This window comes from Tasmannia lanceolata, unplaced genomic scaffold (assembly GCF_043159265.1).
Source record: "Tasmannia lanceolata isolate RefF3 unplaced genomic scaffold, GAP_Taslan_0.1 ptg000044l, whole genome shotgun sequence".
NCBI classification, from domain to species: Eukaryota; Viridiplantae; Streptophyta; class Magnoliopsida; order Canellales; family Winteraceae; genus Tasmannia; species Tasmannia lanceolata.
The window spans coordinates 25084226-25100161 of NW_027518721.1; the positions used below are offsets into that span (position 1 = coordinate 25084226).

Sequence of the window (15936 nt, forward strand, 5' to 3'; positions counted from 1 at the left end):
TTCTTTCATTAACTCAACCCAGCCAAACAAGAAAAAGAAGAAAAAAAACCATTACTGACTGATATGCTAGCCTGTTTACTATTGCTCCTGTAATTAACCCGACCCACATTGAGAAAATTTGATTCAGCTTGGAGATTTGTGAGTCAATGGAAATAGACTCGGACCCAGAGATTTAACAGAAAAGGAAATAAGCCAGCAGACATGGGGGACAATTGGCCAAATCAACCGAGGCAGAGAGTTCAGTTTTAACATTTGGTGAATAGTGAGTCATGTCTCGAGTAGTTGTGCTTTTAAAAGTTAGGTTGATGTTATTAACTTAACAGTAATTAAAGAAACATAGTTTCATAATTCATACAAAATACAATTTAGAAAACAAAAAAAATACAGTTTCTGATTCCACTCAGCAGAGATACGTATAATTCCACATTCCATTCTTGGCTAGCAATTAATTGGGCTAATTTGTGATTCTTTTGCTTCGTGGGTACCTATTTGCTCTTGTATGGACAACTGATCTAATGGGACAAGTCTCCTGGTTAACAATGACAATCCAAGATTTGGGCCTGAAATATTCTTCCCCACAAGAATTTTCATAAAAGGTTATGAATCAGACATTAGAAGAGCGACCATAGCATCGGCACTCTCGGGGCTGTTGTTATTTACACTTGGTACTATGTTCTCGGGAGAAATGAATCGCACAAACTCCTTCAGTTCTGTAAAGCTGCAATGCTCGCTGTAAGGGACTTCATACCTGAAAATGCATGCTCTAAAAGCTTTCAACATGGCAATATATGAACAGATATAATAACCTAAATGTAAAACAATCATGCACCTTAGGCTACAAAAAATTGATTTCCGATCAAAATGATAAAAAGAATTGCAAACTTCTGAAAGAAAAAGTTGAGTTCCACTTGAACTATAATCTAGATAATGCTGAAAGCTAATGGATGAAGTGAAGTGGAGCAAAAACATGCAGATTCTGGGTGAAGTGGTTGAGGTGTAGTAGATCGCAAGAGGTTTGATTGTTTGAAATACGAAAGCATACATATATATATATATATATATGTGGATATATACATCTCTACGTGATTAAGAAAAGAACAGACAGACAGAAAGGGCAAACCAAACTTGCAAACATGTCCATACAATTGTTTGATAATATTATTTAAAAAGTACACTGAATAAACAGCACATATATACGTATAAATAGATGGGGAATGCTTATATTATATGGGGAATGTGTATATAACCCCAAAGTCATATTAGCATTTTGTCCAAAAGGTTTTTACTTAAAATCCCCAGAATGTTTTGTTATTAAAAATATATTAGAGTAGTAGTTTGGTCATCAGCATTTCTTTCCTTTTCTTCTTGCTCACTTTGTTCTTCTTCATCAACAAAGTCAGCCTAAACCTCAAGATTCTAAAACAATTTTCTCCTCGAGAAATTCTCACCACGCTAATCAAAAATTCCACCAAGGCATGAGAAACCGTTGCACTTGTCTTACCCATAATTCTTATTGGATTCTAAGCGCTACTAGAGTTAAATGTGCGATCATTTTTCAGCAAGCTCCATTCCCACGGTCCTTTCTCTCATTTGTGGACCGAAAACTGGGCCTTGAACCTCCCAAACCCCAGCAAAAGAAAGGGTATTATAGACAAACTTATCTCACAATGTCATTCCTCCATATACGAATATCTAGAAATGTACATAAGTGAGTACTTATGCAGATGGCACTCGGGTATGTGCAAATGAAATCCACATGTCTAGATGTACAAATTTGCATCTGTAGATACATCTAGATGTATGTGTATGTATATAATGTATGCACATCCTTTCCAAAATTCAAAGTTTCCGCTATGACATGCCAATTTTGACCAATGTCTTACAAGTGCCAAACGGAAGGCATCCATTTCAGAATTCTGAGTATCAATCACTTCAACAGAGTTTAAAAGTTAAAGTTAAGAAAATTCCTTTTGGATAATTCATGGATGCTTTGATCATATTCATACAGCATTTGACCATTAGGTGTAAATTGCACTAGTGCTTTTCAAAAGGCACAGCCATTACAATTTATTCAAAAGACTAGGATGATTCATGTATGTTTTGATTGATGAAAGTCATAGAAATGTAACCTGATGATGGTCCCCTGCTGCCACTTTCTCCATGGTGACTTCTTCTTTCCTTTCCCAAATGTCCAACCAGTAGGAGAGAACGCAACTATCAGATTGAAGCGACTCTGACCAGATGGGGTGCATATAAAATAAGTAAACGTCAAGACAGATATGAAACTAAATTGAAACTTCAAACATATAGAAGAAAACTAAATTCTTATTTCATCTATGTGCCTCACAGAGTATTGGTTGGATATATATTTCATCCGTTTAAAGCTCGCAATTGTCCACATGGGAACAACATGAATGTGGCTCTCCTGTTCGTTTACCGTAAACCACTGCATGTCTTCCTTGGGAATACCCAAACATTCAAGCAGACGTAGCTTTGCAGCACCAACATATACCTTCTTGCGCAAAAATCGAGCAACTTCCACAAACAACCTCTCTTTTCCTGGATTTGAATGGTAAAATGGCAGCAAATGAGAAGTGTGTGTGTGTGTGTGTGTGTGTGTGTGTGTGTGTATACTAGTAAAAAACCCCGTGCAATGCACGGGCCGACAAAGAACTGTACGGACCATGTCATAGGTTGATCCAAACCGTCCATGTGATGGAACACAACATAAATAGGTTGTACCCCAAAAATCATTTCCATAGGTTGATCCTAGCCATCCAATCTATAGAGGTTTCCATAATTCCTCTTAAATCGGATGGTTAAGATCACCCTATAGATTTTTTATTAAAAAACCATAACGGAGGGGGGTAAGATTGAAATTATGTGGCTTTAATGGGTGCCTTTGTTAAAAAGCATAGAGGAGGGGGTAGGATTTAAAATATGTGAGTTGAATGGGTGCATTTGTTAAAAAAAGTCAAAAAAAGTGATGTGTAATTCTCATAGAATTTTCAAAAAAATCTCTTCTTTTCTCTTTTGCTATATAATATATATATATAATATATATATATATATATATATATATATATATATATATATATATAGAGAGAGAGAGAGAGAGAGAGAGGAAAGTGTTGGTGAGCTTAAGCTCGCCAAACTTATGGTGCGCTTAAGCTCCCAATCACATGGGTCCCACATTTTCTGTGGTGATCCAAACCATTCATTTGCAAGGCCCTATCATAGATAAGGTGTGTACCAAAAATCAGCTCCTTAGGATCATCCTAACCCCTCCATTTGTGGAGGACAAAAATGGGCAGATTTGTGTACGGACATTGTCTGTCCATTTTGACCTCCACAAATGGATGGATTAGCATGATCCTATGGAGCTGATTTTTGGTACACACCACATCTATGTAAGGGCCTTTCAAATGAATGCTTTGGATCATCCTGACAATGTGGGACCCATGTAATTGGGCGCTTAAGCGCACCATAAGTTTGGAAGTTTGGTGAGCTTAAGCTCACCAACACTTTCCTCATATATATATATACACACACACCCACACCCACACACACACACAGAGGAAATGAAGTATGTGCAGCTGCACAGATAAGCTATATGTGCATGGCTGCACAAACCATAGTGGGGACACATTTCTTGGGGGATCCAAAGCATTCATTTGGAAGGCCCTTCCATGGATAGGGTGTGTACCAAAAATCAGCCCTTTAGGACCATCCTAACCCTGCCATTTGTGGAGGGAAAAAATGGGCAGAAACAGTGTGTGTCCATTTTCCCCTCCAACTTTAATTGGGTTAGGATGATCCTATAGGGCTGATTTTTGGTACACACCCTATCCATGGAAGGGCCTTCCAAATGAATGCTTTGGATCCCCAAAAAATGTGGCCCCCACTATGGTTTGTGAGCCATGCACAAATAGCTTATCAGAGAGAGAGTTATAGAGAGAGAGAGCATTACCAATGGTATAACTACCAACCAGAAACAGTGTTTTTGGGTTGAAAGCTTCTGCTTGAATGGCCTCAAGCACAAACTGTATCACTGCCTCTTGCTTCGGAAAGTCATACTGCATTAAATCATGAGTCGAGATCAAATTTGTAATAGTTCAACCACATGCGAAATCAGAGAGCATTATCCAAATTTTGATTTTCCAAACAATCTCATGGGGAAGAGAAAGCATTGGTCTTTAAATGAAAAATACGATTGCTTATAACATACCTGTGGGTTGCAGTATGTGGTATCGAGGATGAGTGTATGGATCCGACATGACTGCAAAAAAGAACTGCTTGCCATTTCTTCACTAAATCGAAAATCTCCAGTGTGCAGAACTGCCTAAAAGCATGAAAGAAGTAAAAATCAATCGAAAGGATCACCAAAACCCAAAATTACAATAAGTTACCAAGTACCAAATGAGGACAGACACAACAACTAAAAGTTCACATTGGCCGGACTTAAGAATAAAATGGTACCACACCTTACTGTTGGGTGGTTCAAAAAGAATAATTATGGAACCAGGGCAGTGGTTTGCATCCAAACATGTCACATTGGTACCTGCAATACTTATTTTCTTGTTGATGGGTAAGACTTCCAACCTATCCCATGGAACCCCAATTTTTAAATTTACAAGGCATGCTGTGATTGAGGAGCAATAAATCTTTCCATGGCAGAAGCCCCTGGTAAGACCCTGATAATCTGCACACACAAATCCCCAGTAAGACTAAGAGAATCTTGAAGGATAATGCCCAATAGACCTTTTCTTTTCTGCACAGACCAGAACATTTGTGGTTATTTCTCACTGCAGTTTCTATTTTAATCCAATAGAACTTTTCTTTTCTTTTTTGAGAAGATAACTAGAACGCATAAAGAAAAAGAGAGAGAGGTTGCTGTATATATAAAGATGGTATGGAAAGTAAATAAGGATTTGTGAAAATAAGGGTGTGTTTGGTAACCATTCTCAAAAGCATTCCAGTTGAGCGGTTATAGCAGAATCGCGAAATCTTTCCAATGGAGTGCAGAATAGCAGAAGCGGCTCTTTTTTGCTCTGCAAAACTCAACCTAAAACATGCTTTTGGAAGAAAAAAACTCGAGCCACATTCTTTTCCCCAAACACCATTCCCATTCTCTGGAGCAAGAGACACAGAAAATAACTCCAGAGAATGGTTATCAAGTGCACTCTAATATGCCAACTTTAAATTTGACTATGATAGTTGATAACTGTTGATTCTAGTGATACACAATAGAATAGAAAAATAACAGTTGCACAAAAAACCACAGCAACACAGTCACGACTCACACCACAAGTTGGCTTTGGCTTCACTGTCATAAGATATTAAGAAGCAGAAAATGAAAGCTGGGTATTCCAAGCTTTAAAACATGCTTTCTGAAGGACTCTCCTTCAAATAATGTAGAAAAGGGACAAAGGCTAAACTTGCACTAAATTGAACTATTATGTAAGGGTTCAACAAACAGAAAAAGAAACAAAAGGAATAATAAGATTTCTGACACTTGTTACAACAAAAACGACAAAGTTTTTTGTTTCAATATCATCTCATCTAACGTTGCCAAAGGGATATAGAATCTGATGGCACTCTATACAGATATTCAAAAGTTAACATGCAGTAGGATTCTATTCACGCTACTTAATATCATTGATGAACAAAGAGATCTCGAGTAAAGATGAAGAAAAACTTTCAAGTGATAGGTGCCTTTATTTCGATTTGCTCATATATTTTACATGACCAAGAAGGTTTGAACCAGACAAACAGGGTACAATTAGACTTACGGTCTATATGGAAGTGAGTAAGAAACCAATGGGAGCAATCTCCTCTTAAATAACGGAAAGCATCCTGCAAATATAAATCTAGTGTAAGATTACCAAAGGAAACAAACTCTATCTTAAGATATAGATCTGATGTAACATACCAGCACATGGGAACCATCAGACAACTTAGTAAATAATTATCATATAGAAAATCCCAGAGTGAGAATTAATTTTTAAAAAAAAGTCATTACAACACAAAACTCGCAGGAACTCTTCAAATGAGCACCATAAAGAATCATAATGGTAACATGATGTTTTCATCATTTTTCTTGGAGAAAACTGGTTGCAGAATAGTGGATCTTTCTTGATTTTTTTTTTTTTTTTTTTTGAAAAGTTGGATCTTTCTTGATATTTAGAAACCTGTAAAAGTGATTAACCGAAAAAATTATCCAATTTCCACAGTTGCGACATATCTAGGAATGAATTGTTTTCTGGTTAAGCAAATGAAATCAATTTTAATTTAAAATATTCATTAGAAGAAATAGGAACTGAATACCTCTCCCATAGGAATTGGGAAAGGTGAGGGAGCTTGTTATGGTTGCAGCATAATTGAATTCACCTCAGCTAACTATGGTTGCAGCATAACTGAATTCACTTAAATTCCATGTTATAAAAGGCGGCCCAGTGCACGAGGCTCCCGCCATTACAGGGTCTGGGGAGAGCTAGATGTACACAGCCTTACCCCTGCTTTGCAGAGAGGCTGTTTCCGTGACTCGAACCCGTGACCACCAGGTCACAATGGAGCAACCTTACTATTGCGCCAAGGCTCGCAACATAACTCGGTCGCGTGCTTACCATTGCGCCAACCTAACAATGGAGCAACCTTAAATTCCATGTTATCCAAGCTAAAATTAAAGACCGTGATAAACATATATAGCAACATAACTTGGTCGCGGACTTTTCCCATATCGTTTAATTAATAAAATTACCAATCATTTTAAAAAAACAACATAAGTCATTGAGGATAAGGCCTTTATTCTTTTCTTTTTCTGGTGCAAGAAAGGAAACATGCAAAGGGTACATACCCTGAACATGGGGAACTCCCAACCCAGAAATATACCTGACAAGAACGGGTTGAAGGGAAGATGGAAGTGTCAATTAACAACTAGCTACACCCGTCAACAAAATGGTGTTGCATAGCACAAGGATAGGACCATCATTAAAATGGGAAAAAAGTATGTTAAAAATCAAAGGGCTTCCAAAAAAATACACACAATTCTAAGAATAAGTATATACCATTTATTATACCATCAAAACCATAATTCATCCTACCAGTGAGTTTTTTTATAAAATCATGAAACACTAAGAATGTAAAAAACAGTTACCAAATGACAAGACATTATACCACTCGAAATGGAGTTCCTGATATGCAACACCATGGGGGAATGTCTTTGATTCTTCCCCTACTGACTTGATTTCTTGCTGCACCCCTTTTACAACTAGAAGCAGTATTACTTCTTTTTAACAGCTGATTTGGTCTTGGAGCGGCACGATCTCTATGTTCATCATTAACAGATCCGTGAAAAAACTGTGTAATTAATTTATTCCCGGGATCACGCATTATAATTTTAGAAGTATCCGCATGTGTCTCAGGTGCATGCATGTTTCTTTCCTTTAATTCCTTAAGTGCATGCACAATTTTCTTCCTTGGACCAAGTGCTGTAACACCTAAACTGAGTAGATCCTGAAACATTGTCACCAACTAAGTGAGACCTAAATGAAAAAATGTTACAAAAATAAAAAGGCAAAAGAGCAATTCATAATATTTGTAATCTACAACACCAGCTAATTGAGATGTGGGTTGATTGTAAAATATGAAAATAGCACATGTTCCTATTTACACACGGAGTGCATGTGTGCAAGTACATGAGTACAGATCAAAGAGTGCCACAAGCAAACCTCCTCTGTAAGCCATTGTAGGGTGTCCCAGTCAATTTCTTCTCTGGCAAATGCTTCTTCATATCTTGATAGACCCAACCTATGCAGAAATTCAAGAACAGGGGTAACATCAACAATCTGCTGAGCTGAATTGGGTTTCATGATATCACTTGGAATGATCACCTGAAAAAATCATGTAGTAATTATTGGCCAGCTCCAATATATAAATCATAATGTTTTGGCACATAGATTTTTATCAGAGTAAGAAGTATATATAGTTTTGAATATTTTCCACACTATATTCTTTGCATGAGAGTAAAATGTGAGCAGTGATTTTGGCTTGCAGTCACAGAAAGGCAAAGTATAGTACAACTGCACGAGTAACATGGTACAAGAACATTAGGTGCAACACAAACAGAGTTGATCACCAGAGGCAAGGGAACAGCTCTGAATAGGCATTGTCAAGGGGATATATGTATTTTTTTTTAGTAATGATCACATTAACGAACCAACTTGCCCTGGACAAATAGAAACCCCCGATAATTGTTGGAAATAATCCATGTAGTGGTTGAGAAGAAGATGCTTCAAGGCGCGTAAACGCTCTCCTTGAGACGATATTCGCCCCCACCAGTAGTGTGCAAAGGGGACCACGAACTCGCCTCCTAGATACAATGAAGGCCGGTTCCAAACCGATTGCTTGACGATGTTCTGCACTGAACGGAATCAAGCCTGAATCACCTTTGAATTTTTCAAGTAATTGAGACCCAAGTGTTCTATTTCTCCATAAAATAGAATACTTGAAGAGAACTTCTAAAACAGTAAAAACAGAAACTTTGTAGGGGTTTAGAGAGACAGAATTGTGTTGGAAATAGCAATATTGGGTATGACAAAATAGAAATCTGAATTCTCTATTGAATGAGTATTTTCTAATTTTTGTAGAGCTTCTGGTGGCTTTTCCAGTTGGAAAACACCCTTTCAGGACATCCATTCAGCGGGTTTGAATTATGACCATTAGATCGGGTCTAATCGCGACTCTACGGATCAGATCAATCCTGGAGTGACCGTTGGCATGTGTAAAAACCCTTCCAACTCCGAACCGCTAGATTGTCCATCCATGGTGCAGATCGCACCATTTGGGCCTTTGACCATTGAGTAGATGGGACACCATCCAACGGTCATCTTTCATTAGCCGTTACACTACGATCCAACGCTTCGGATCGCACCCGCTCACGCACTATCCATTAGAGCCCCTAGGCCTGCTGGCCCAACCGTTGGGCCCGAACTCAGGCCCAACCGAACCGAACCATTCGATCTACCCACTTGACCGATCCAAGTCGATCTTGATCCAACGGTCCGAATCAAATTGGGAAAAATGAAAGGCTCCAATCGCTCCTCGCTACGATGCGGCGTGCGAAGTGCAAAGTGCGCCTAAAAAAGCGCCACTATGCGCCCTATAGCCCATTGCCCACGCCGCGCGCGTGTGCGAACGGTGCGTTGCACCGTCCCGCGGTTCAACCTAAGGCTAGGACGCATTGTGCACCATAATAAAGTAGAGAAAAGAGTAAGGCTTTATAAGCCAAACTTCTTCTTTCTTATGAGTCGGTACTGGACTATCTTTTTCACACTACTTTTGCACTCTTCTCTTTCTCTTGCAAAAAGCAACTATTTCCAAAGAAAAGTTTTTCCTTTTCCAAAACACACTTAGAAAACATTTTCCAAACACTATCTTTTGACCAAAAATAAGATTTTGAAAATAAAAATCTAACAATCCCCCACCATTTTCAAAATAAAAAATGTCTCATCATACTTGGAACTCTTACGCATAAATGAAGGTATCTTACGATTTGAACCTTCACTTAGTGAGAGCACATCAAAGTTGACCAGAATTGCATAGTAGACGTGTCTTTGAACTAGCTATTCTATACTGCCAACCTGATACGTTTCACACATAAGAAATTCTTCTCCTCAGGTGATTCTTATAAGCCGACACGTGTATTAGCCATGTGTCTGTATCTCAGTTTCATGAGTGCTCTAGAGACTAGCCAAGTCTCATAGGAAGCAGCATCACTTCCACACTCACATAGGTAGGCTTACGAGTGCCCCTGTAACTATAGCACTCTAACAACCTGGTCATAAGCCTATTAAGAGCCTAAATGCTCAACCTCCTCCGTTACACATTACAGGTTCCAAGCACTTTCTTTTGGGATGGCATTTATATAATGTACAGTGATTGCAATCACTCCATATGATGTACTTGGGCTCATTGAACTCAAGACTGGATGTCTTTTCAAGCGTTGAGTTGAGTTTCCATCATTGGTGATCATTAGTTATTGGCTTTAGACCCATCTCCATTGATGTCTTTAACACCAAATCTCTTGCAAGACCTTTTGTTAATGGATCAGCCATGTTCTGGCCTGATCTCACATAATCTAAAGTTACTACTCCATTGGTAAGTAACTGCCTAATGACACTATGCCTAAGTCCAATATGCCTGGACTTACCATTGTACACATGGTTATATGCTCTTGATAGTGTGGCCTGACTATTACAATGCACATATATCGATGGCATAGGTTTAGGCCAAATAGGAATTTCAATTAGCAAATTCCTCAGCCACTCCACCTCTTTACAACATGAGGCCAATGCAATAAACTCTGCTTCCATGGTGGAAGTAGTTATGCATGTCTGCTTCTTTGAAGCCCAGGAGATAGCTCCCCCACCAAGAGTGAATATTCACCCACTCGTTGATGAATGATCAACACGCTCAGTTAACCAACTGGCATCTGTATATCCTTCTAACACTACAGGATACCCACTATATGACAATCCATAGTCTATAGTGCCTTTAAAATACTTTAATATCTTATTTATAGCATTCCAATGAACATTACTATGATTACTAGTAAATCTACTTAGCTTTCCAACTGCGAATGCTATGTCAGGTCTAGTATACATTAAACTACCTATGACACTAGCATACTTTAATTGAGATATAGACCTACCAATATTAGGATATAATCTTAAACTTGAATCAAAAGGTGTAGAAACTGGTGTGCAATCAAAGTGATCAAATTTTCTAAGTACTTTTTCAATATAATGTGATTGGGTAAGAATAAGGTTACCATCTTTTCTTATTATTCTAATACCTAGAATCACATCTGCAACACCCATGTCTTTCGTATCAAAATTCAATGACAGAAACTCTTTGGTACTTGTGATACTATCCATATCACTACCAAAGATTAACATGTCATCTACATATAAACATATGATGACACATTTTCCACCTTTATACTTACTAGTATCATAGGATGTCTGATGTATGCTATGACATGTACTAGACCTGACATAGCATTCGCAGTTGGAAAGCTAAGTAGATTTACTAATAATCCTAGTAATGTTCATTGGAATGCTATAAATAAGATATTAAAGTATCTTAAAGGCACTATAGACTATGGATTATCATATAGTGGGCATCCTGTAGTGTTAGAAGGATATACAGATGCCAGTTGGTTAACTGAGCGTGTTGATCATTCATCAACGAGTTGGTGGATATTCACTCTTGGTGGGGGAGCTATCGCCTGGGCTTCTAAGAAGTAGACATGTATAACTACTTCTACTATGGAATCAGAGTTTATTGCATTAGCTTCTTATTGTAAAAAAGCAGAGTGGCTGAGGAATTTGCTAATAGAAATTCCTATTTGGCCTAAACCTATGCCATCGATATATGTGCATTGTGATAGTCAGGCCACACTATCAAAGGCGTATAACCATGTGAACAATGGTAAGTTCAGGCATATTGGACTTAGGTATAGTGTCATTAGGCAGTTACTTACTGATTGAGTATTAACTTTAGATTATGTGAGATCACTCCAGAACCTGGCTGATCCATTAACAAAAAGTCTTGCAAGAGATTTGGTGTTAAAAACATCAATGGGGATGAGTCTAAAGCCAATAACCAAAGATCACCAATGATGGAAACTCAACTCAACGCTTGAAGAGACATCAAATCTTGAATTCAATGAGCCCAAGTACATCATATGGAGTGATTGCAAGCACTATAATATACATTATTTTCATCCAAAGGGAAAGTGCTTGGTACCTGTAATGTGTAACGGAAGAGGTTGAGCATTTAGGCTCTTAATAGGCTTGTAACACTCATGAAACTGAGATACAGACACATGGCCAATACACGTGTCGGCTTATAAGAATCACCTGAGGAGAAGAATTTCTTATGTGTGAAACGTATCCGGTTGGCCGTATAGAATAGCTAGTTGAAAGACACGTCTCCTATGCAATTTTGGTCAACTTTGATGTGTTCTCACTAAGTGAAGGTTCAAATCGTAAGATACCTTCATTTATGTGTAAGAGTTCCAAGTATGATGAGACATTTTTTTATTTTGAAAATTGTGGGAGATTGTTAGATTTTTATTTTCAAAATCTTATTTTTGGTCAAAAGATGGTGTTTGGAAAATATTTTCTAAATGTGTTTTGGAAAAAGGAAAAACTTTTCTTTCAAAACAGTTCTTTTTTGCAAGATAAAGAGAAGAGTGCAAAAGTAGTGTGAAAAAGATAGTCTCGCACCGACTCATAAGAAAGAAAAAGTTTGGCTTATAAAGCTTTATTCTTTTCTCTACTTTATTATGGTGCACAATGGGTCTTAGCCTTGGGTTGAACCGCGGGACGGTGCAACGCACCGTTCGCACACGCGCACGCGCGGCGTGGGCAATGGGCTATAGGGCGCATAGTGGCGCTTTTTTAGGCGCGGTTTGCACTTCGCACGCCGCATCGTAGCGAGAAGCGATTGGAGCCTTTCATTTTTTCCAATTTGAACCGGACCGTTGGCTCAAGATCGACTTGGATCGGTCGGGTTGGGCCTGAGTTCGAGCCCAACGGTTGGCCCAGCAGGCCTAGGGGCTCCAATAGATAGTGTGTGAGCGGGTGCGATCCGAAGCGTCGGATCGTAGTGTAACGGCTAGTGGAAGATGACCGTTGGATGGTGTCCCATCTACTCAATGGTCAAAGGCCCAAAGGGTGCGATCTGCACCATGGATGAGCAATCTAGCGGTTCGGAGTTGGAAGGGTTTTTACACAAGCCAACGGTCACTCCAGGATTGATCTGATCCGTAGAGGCCCGATTATACACGATCTAATAGTCAGAATTCAAACCCGTTAAAAGGATGTCCAGAAAGGGTGTTTTCCAACATGAAAATCCACCAGAAGCTCTAAAAACAGTAGAAAATACTCATTCTATAGATAATTCAGATTTCTACTTTGTCATACCCAAAATTTCTATTTCCAGCACAATTGTCTCTCTCTAAAGCCTTACAAAGTTTCTGTTTTTATTGTTTTAGAAGTTCTCTTCATGTATTCTGTTTTCTGCAGAAACAGAACACTTGGATCTCAATTACTTGAAAAATTCAAAGGTGATTCAGGCTTGATTCCGTTCAGTGCAGAACGTCATCAAGCAATCGGTTTGGAACCGGGCTTCATTGTATCTTGGAGGCGAGTTCGTGATCCCCTTTGCACACTACTGGTGGGGGCGAATATCGTCTTAAGGAGAGCGTTTACGCGCCTTGAAGCATCTTCTTATGTTCTTCTCAACCACTACACGAATTATTTCCAACAAGGATGGTCATTTTTGGTCAGAAACAAAAACCAATTTGGCATCACCCTGCACCTGGGAATATTGGGGACTGAAAGTTCAAATGTTCGGTACTGATACCAAATAGTGGTGAGTGGTGACATAATTACATGGGCCTCCTTGTCTCATGTAACATAGTAGGACAACACTGTGACAGTGTATTGGCAACGAGATAGAAAACAATGGCTACAGAAAAGGGGTTTGAGATACATGAAGGTCTCCATGCCAGTCTATTGGCAACAAGAGAGAAAATGATGGCTACGGCCAAGGGCTTTGAGATACCATGAAGGTTTGTTACCTTTTTCCTGCTTTACTTTCATGTGAATAAAAGGTTAATTACACCTTGAGTGGGCTCAAAGACCATGAGTCTGTGGTTCATTTTTAAGTATGAACTAAAATCAACACAAAGCTAGTTGAAAAATTATACCCCCACATAGTAATGATTTTTGTGCATTCTAAATTTTGAAATATAAATGGAAGTTTGTGGTTCATTGCACCTTGAGAGGGATCAATACTATGAGTTTGTGATTCATTTGCAAGTATGAACTAAAAATCAGGATGCAGCTGGTTGAAAAAAAAAGTATACAATCACATGGTAATGATTTTTGTGCAGTCTAAATTTTAACAGAAATGGAAGTTAACATGTAGAGAATTTCTAGATATCATCTCAAGCTATTTATATCCTTATTCGACGGGGTAATAAAGCCAGACTGCCCCTTCTAACTTTCTTGGCTTTAGAGCTAAGACAAGAAACAAAGTATTGATGAATTCCAAATAGGGAAATGGTCATGACCCATGAACAAAGAACTATACTTCCAATAGCGCTAAAAGAACCAAATGAATAACCAACAGTAAAAAAGTTATTTATATTAGATTTTTCATATTTGGGTGTTGTCTATCGACTTCTAGGATAGCCCACACCATACTGTTGTTATCTACATTGGAAATGTTTTCCATATTTTACTTCACAAAATAAAGATAATATTCACCTAAAATGCATTTCAAAATGAGAAATCAGGTCCAATTAATGTCAATAACAGTCATTAACAGAAAGGTGATAGGCATCCTATTCATGGTGAAACTTCAAACACCAAACAAAAAGGTCAATCTTACAAGTATGAAAGAAAATAAAGAGATTAAGCAATGATACTACCTTTGAGATCTCGTTTCTATCAAGGCAGTCATTAGTATGAACCTGACGCAACTCCTCCCTTAAATCTGAGATATCAATCCCACATAAGGGGCACTCAACTGGATCATTTCCTTCTGTAAAATCAACCCCATTAGAATCTTCCACCTCGCCCATCTCCGTACACAAATTAATCAACACATTCAGCTGCGTCCCTGGCTCGAAATCTTCCGAACAATCCCCTTCCAATCCACTGTCTCCAACTGTAGAATCGCATTTCATTCCCGATTCCAACAACCTAGACTCAATAGAATTCGAAAAATACCCCGTTTTCGATTTAAATCCCTTCATCTCATCGCAACCCTTAGTTATGCTATAATGGGTTGCTAGGGTATTCGGAATTTCACAATTCTCTTTTCCGACTGTGGTTGTACGCTTTGGTTTCTTTGAAGATCTGGCGCCATTGGAGGGTTTTAGAGGTTGGGAGCTAGGGTTTTTAGTGGGATTCTGCAAGGAGGAGAAGATGATGTTTTGGGTTAGAGAAATAGCCTGATTAGGGTTCTGGAAATCATCATCGTCATCAGACATTGCTAGGGTTAGGGCATCAGATTCGAGTACCCTAGATTCCGAGAGTGTTTTGGGCATTGAGGGTATTTTGAAAAGAAAAGAAAAAAATAGTAGCCCTAGAATTCTAGGATATCAGAACCTTACATGTGGAGAAGAAAGTTGCCGTTTTTTCAGAGTTAGAAATCCTGAACTGGTTAGGGTTTTGAAGCTTGTGTTTTTTGAATCCGTGAATGGAGGGAAGGAGTGAAGCAGGGTTGTGCGGAATGAAGGGCATTTTGTAATTATCGGACAAATGAGATGGAGGACTGATATCCACACGACGATATTGTGATAATGGCACCAGTCACTTGTGCCTTTTATAGCCGTGGGCCCACATAACACCAACAGTGTTCATCTGATGGGCCCCACCATAGCGGGGGAGGAACATTTCCATTTGATCCGATGATAGCTGAGATAAGCATGGAGCAATGGCTCTTTCTTTTTAACCATCTCACAAGGAGGAAAGTAATTGCTCATAGGCAATTTTGGGTCCCAAATTAGGATATCTTTGTGTGATCGAGACCGTTGATCTTGTAGAACATCAAGGGACGACCTACATGGCCGTAGTGTATGGTTCTAAGTAGAATACATGCAATATAAAGAATGACTATGCAATTTCACCTTGTTTCTTCGTTTGTTCACGTGGCAATCCACTAAACTGCTAGTAAACTGCTGATTTTTTGCTAGTAGTCTCCTTTTTTCAGCTCCCACAAAACAACCGGAAAAGAAAGAGGCAAGGCAACAGCAAAAGAGGCCGGGAACTTGATCCCACTCTCCCTGTTAGTCCCCTCCGACTCATCCACCCACACTCCAAGAAAAGAACCGGCGCCCTGGCCTTGGTAAACCTG

At 38.8% G+C, this 15936-nt stretch overlaps 1 protein-coding gene across 1 annotated transcript; it reads right to left on the bottom strand.

Annotated features, from left to right (window-relative positions):
- Positions 1-288: 288 nt before the first annotated feature.
- Positions 289-15331, bottom strand: LOC143863572 (sterile alpha motif (SAM) domain-containing protein). The gene is made up of 10 exons (XM_077374282.1): positions 14507-15331; positions 7731-7892; positions 7177-7515; positions 5793-5856; positions 4485-4702; positions 4229-4342; positions 3971-4076; positions 2348-2559; positions 2130-2233; positions 289-748 (listed from the first exon to the last, which is right to left on the bottom strand). The coding sequence occupies exons 1-10, from the start codon at positions 15125-15127 to the stop codon at positions 598-600; spliced, it is 2091 nt and encodes a 696-aa protein (XP_077230397.1). The 5' UTR covers positions 15128-15331; the 3' UTR covers positions 289-597.
- Between the last annotated feature and the right edge of the window lie 605 nt (positions 15332-15936).